General features: G+C 25.5%; 1 protein-coding gene and 1 long non-coding RNA gene across 2 annotated transcripts in view; both read right to left on the reverse strand.

Annotated features, from left to right (window-relative positions):
• The window catches only part of LOC125038270 (mucin-7-like), a 2873-nt gene extending 1418 nt beyond the window's left edge, over positions 1–1455 (reverse strand). The window contains exons 1-2 of the mRNA XM_047631716.1: positions 1285–1455; positions 1–99 (exon numbers count right to left, since the gene is read on the reverse strand). The exon at positions 1–99 is cut by the window's left edge and continues 1418 nt beyond it. Of these exons, the coding sequence (XP_047487672.1) occupies positions 1–99; positions 1285–1422 (237 nt within the window). The 5' untranslated portion in view covers positions 1423–1455. The remainder of the gene's footprint in view (positions 100–1284) is intronic.
• Positions 1456–4800: 3345 nt separating this feature from the next.
• The window catches only part of LOC125037782, a 5923-nt gene continuing 5723 nt past the window's right edge, over positions 4801–5000 (reverse strand). The window contains exon 3 of the long non-coding RNA XR_007116006.1: positions 4801–4976. This is a non-coding gene — a long non-coding RNA (uncharacterized LOC125037782). The remainder of the gene's footprint in view (positions 4977–5000) is intronic.

Genomic DNA, 5000 nt, shown 5'->3' on the forward strand with positions numbered 1-5000 from the left:
ATCATCCTTTCCTGGTGAAGGAATGGTGACGGTCATTCCAGATGGAGTTTGAGTTACTGCCACAACTGTAACTGCTACTGGCCTCTCTCTTGTTGTGACCTGTCAAACATCAAACTGGATTAAAGCTAGGTCTTCTAGTGTAAACTTCACTTTACCAAATCAGTATAATCTAAATCAATCCATGTTAAAGAAGAGTTCAAGATAATAATTTAGACTAAGTAACCCTTAACTTTATACAGTCTCACAAAAAGTGTGAATATATATACTTTTTCAATTAGGTAAAAAACAGTGAAATTATCCTATAATTTGGAAATTGCTGTCTACTTTTGCACATAAATGAAGCTTGTGAAATGGTGCAGATAATTTCTTTCATCAACAAAATTTATCAAATTGATAATCTTTACCCATTGGATCCGGTTCCGTCATGGCAATTACATCCCAAAAAATCCAGGTATTAGGCTTATGTGACATCCATAGTTGCCATTTGATTTGCATTATCCAGATGGTAATAGTATTTTTATTTGCACAGACTCCAATCATCTCTCCAGGTAGTCTACAAAATAAAACTATGTAACACCATGTTACTTTTGTCATTTCTTAATATTTTTACTTAATATTCAATTCTCTATAAAAAAAAGCCCTACGTCATTGCTCATGGCACCAGGAATACAATGTTGAGCATGGAAATAGCATCCTCCATGGAGCTGGCACTCTTCCAGTCATCACTCACGGACATTTTGTTCCACACTCATACATCAATGGGAATAACGCAAAATCGTCAAATGAGTAAAACAAAACCCCCCAATAAGTTTGTGCACTCTTGGCATGTCTTTTCCATCACCCCAGCCTTCAGCCGCAATGTTCGTGATGGCAGGTTTGTTTCACCTGGCCTACAGCCAGATTTTTCCGTGACGTCATGTTCATGTCACCCAGCCCTCGATCCGGATTTTTTCATAACCCTCATGATTACATCACCTAGATCCAATAGGTAAATAAATACTAATAAAAATGCTATTTATAGCAATTAAATTTATAAATCTGTGAATATGAGGTAAATGTACTCTTTACAATAATGTTAACCAGTTAGTTAAAAGTTCATGAATAGACTATTTTTAATGAAACATACCCTGTACTGTAATCACTGAAAATGTTTGAAATATATTCTGTGAACTTTTATGTCATACTTCACTATGGTACCTGTAATCACAATATTTACTGCTACTGGTTGTAAAAACAAATAAATAATATATACAGAAAAAGTCATCTTTACAATAAACTACATACCTCACTGTAGTAGGAAAACACCACCAGGAGGAAGTACACAACGAACAAGAAAGACATCAAGTTCAGAGGCACCGGTGGCTTAATTGGTGTGAAGATGCTCATGAAAGCATAAAAGATTGGTGCTGCTTGCCACATCATCCATGGTAACAACAGCTTAGGTTTGCCCTGAAATTTGAATGCCAATAAAACAATTATTATATGGATATTCATTTATCAAATTATAACATGACAAACAGGATATTGTTACTCCATGATATGGATAAAATTGTCAAGCTATCCTTTATTATATTAAACAAGCAGATACAAATATTTATACATATCACCCTTTATTACCATAATGGGTGGTAATAACACTAATGAAAACAATTTGAAAATCAATATATAATCAAATGAATACTGTCATAACAATCACAACACTAGAAAAATTATTTTTTTAAAAAAAGGCATAACAATAAACAACAACAATAATAATAATAATAATAATCATAATAATAATAATAAAAAATTAAAAAATTTAAAAATTAATTAAAATTAAAAAAAAAATAAAATAATTAATTTAAAAATAAAAAAAAAATTAAGGGGAAAACAAATGCCCAACAAAACCAAAAAATCCCCCATAATAAGAATCCTGAAAAAATAAAACCCCAATTTTGAAATTGAATTGAGGGTAAATTTAATATAAAAAATCAAAAAATAAAAAAAAAAAAAATTTAAAAAGGGAAAAATAAAATATTAAAAAAACCAATACTAAAAAAAAAAATAAAAAAAGATATTAGAAACCCCTTTTAATAAAAAAGTAATAATAAAAATAAATAATCTAAAAAAAAATTAAAAAAATAATAATAATAATAATAATAAAAATTTTTTTAAAATAAATAAATTAAAAAAAAAATTTAAAAAAAAAAATTAAAAAAAAAATAAAAAATAATAATAATAATAAAAAATAAAAATAATAATAATAATAATAATAATAAATAAAAATAAAAAAAATAAAAAATAAAAAATAAAAATAATTAATAAAAAAAAAAAAAAATTTAAAAATAATAAAAATTTAATAATAAAAATAAAAAAATAATAAAATTTTTAAAAATAAAAATTTAATAAAATAAAAAAATAATAAAAATAATAAAAAATAAAAAATAAAAATAAGAAAAAAAGGAAATTTTAAAATTTAAAAATTATAATAAAAAAAAAGTAAAAAGAATTTTTGGAACCCCCTTAATAAAAAAGTTTTAATAATAAAATAAAATAATGAAAAAATTTTAAAAATTAACAAACAAATAAAAAAAAATTAAAAAAAATTTTTGGGAAAAATAAAAACAAAAGTTAATAAATAATTTTTAATTTTGAAATTTAAAGTTTTAAATTTAAGGGAAAAAATATAAAAAAAAAGAAAAAGGGGTTAAAAATATAAAATGTTTAAAAATATTTTTTTAAAATAACAATCTTAATAAAAAAAATTTATAAAAGATTTTTGGGAAACCACCAATAATTTAACAAAAGAAAAATTTTTAAAATAAGTTTTAATTTAAAAAACAATCCCCCTTAATAAAAAAAAATTTGAAAAAAGTTTAAAGTCCACCAATAAAAAAAAGTAAAAAATAATAATAAAATAAAAAAATAAAAAAAAAAAAAAAAAAAAAAAGGAAAAAAATTTAAAACAAATTTTAAAAACCCAAAAGTAATTTAAAAATAAAAATACAAATAAAAATTTCCTAATTAATCTTAAAATTTTTAAAAATAATTTTAATTTAATTTAAAATGATTAAAGTTAAAAAGAAAATAATGTTTGATAATTTTAAAAAAAAATTCCTAATAAAAAAAAGGGGGAAAAAAAAGATTTTTATAACACCAAAAATCAAAAGTAATAATTAAAAAAAATTTAATTTAATAAAAAAAAATTTTTTTTTAATAAATAATAAAAAAATAAAAAATTTGAAAAAAAATTTTAAAAATACTAAAAAAAAACCCTTTTTAAACAGTTATTTTAAAAACAAAACTATGATTTTTTCTAAATGGATCATGCTCATTATTTAAAATTTTGTTACCCTTTGGGTATAATGGGGAAATTTTTCCATTTTTGTCTGGTGGAACAGGAGCAACTGTACAATATAGCAGTCAAAGACAAAGTAATTAAAGTCAATCATTTTTAGAATTTTATAACATCAAAATGTTTTCTGCCCAGATGCTAAAATATTAAAATAGTACATTTATTTCCCATTCAAAACCCTTTTTTGGGCTTAAAGGCTGAATTTTTTAAAAAAAAGACAGAACAAAAAATTAAAAATCACATTTTTAAAAAAGGAAAATGAAAAGGGTTTTCAAAAACCCACTCCTTTTTAATTTTCCCCTTTCAGTTACCACTTTGGGCAATACCATTTTCTCATGTTTCATGTATGCAAGATCATTATATAAAGCATTCAACTTCACACATACACAGATGCATAGGTGTAAGCATGCCTACTCAAGTACAGTCAGTAAATATTCTCCTCTACTTGCAACAGTAACACTGGATATCTCTCTGCCCTAAATGACAAGAAACACACACACACAAATAAATAAAAACTCCAATGAAACAGTTAAATAAATCACATGCAAAATAATTGGTTTCCAGACATCATCAAATGCTGCTCCTTAAATTGGTCTTTGTTAAAATTGACATCAATTCTTAGTTCCACATTTACTGTTCATCTTGTACATGTCATTTTAACAAACCATTAATCAATGAGGAAGTTATCTTAATACATTCTCTATTGACTCATCTGTCTGTCTGCTTTTAAAAAAATTCTTAACCCTCATATCAGCATGCAAAATTGACTTGGTTATCTACATAATCTCTCATTAATACTGAACTGTTATGTAACTAGGAGGAGACATGAATCATTAACCCCTTCTTTACTAAACTGTAACCCTCAACATACTGAGTTGCAAATAAAATGAATTTTTTAACAAGGTCTGTTATTATGCCACTACATACAATTTTTAATTTACAAAAAAAAAAAAAAAAAATCTAATAAATGATGCAATCCTAAGAACATTATCATCCTGAACTTTTGCAGTGTTTACTTTCCATAAACATTGTCCTCTGAAGTAAATATTATATACTAGGAATTTAGCCCCACTGGTCTTAAAACAATACAGGATTAAATTTACCAATAATGCAGAAAGTAGTGCTTTTTCACTCTACATCAATTGCTGCAGCCATCTGCTTGCTTTTGGCCATGTCATTGGAGTTCTTCCATTATTATTTTACTACATTCCTCAACATTCATTCATCCTCTCAGGAAAAACAAAGCCTCTGCAGTTTGTATAGATTCCTACTGGATTTCAGTATTTGGCAATTATAATAGAACTTCAATAAACTTTTAATTTATCAAAAAAGTTTGAAGAGGGAATCTTGATCATTTGAGAGGATCTGATTCAGTGTTAAATGTGGACTATACATTATGTACAAAAGAAGCATAGCTTTGTGCTAACACTTAATTTTAAAAATGATCTTATTTGTTCTTACTTGTTTTCACTAGATTTTCATGAGGACATTTATCACGTGTCTCATTCCCAATAGTGCTGTCAACCTTGTTATCTCCCTCTGCTTTCTTCAGGTCTTTCAGGAGTCTTTGACAATGTCTCAGAGACAATTCAAAGTCAACAAAATGAAGCGAGATCCTGAACAACTCCGTCAATGAAACAAACTGAAAAAGAAGAGGTTATTACAA

Source organism: Penaeus chinensis, chromosome 24 (assembly GCF_019202785.1).
Source record: "Penaeus chinensis breed Huanghai No. 1 chromosome 24, ASM1920278v2, whole genome shotgun sequence".
Taxonomy (NCBI): domain Eukaryota; kingdom Metazoa; phylum Arthropoda; class Malacostraca; order Decapoda; family Penaeidae; genus Penaeus; species Penaeus chinensis.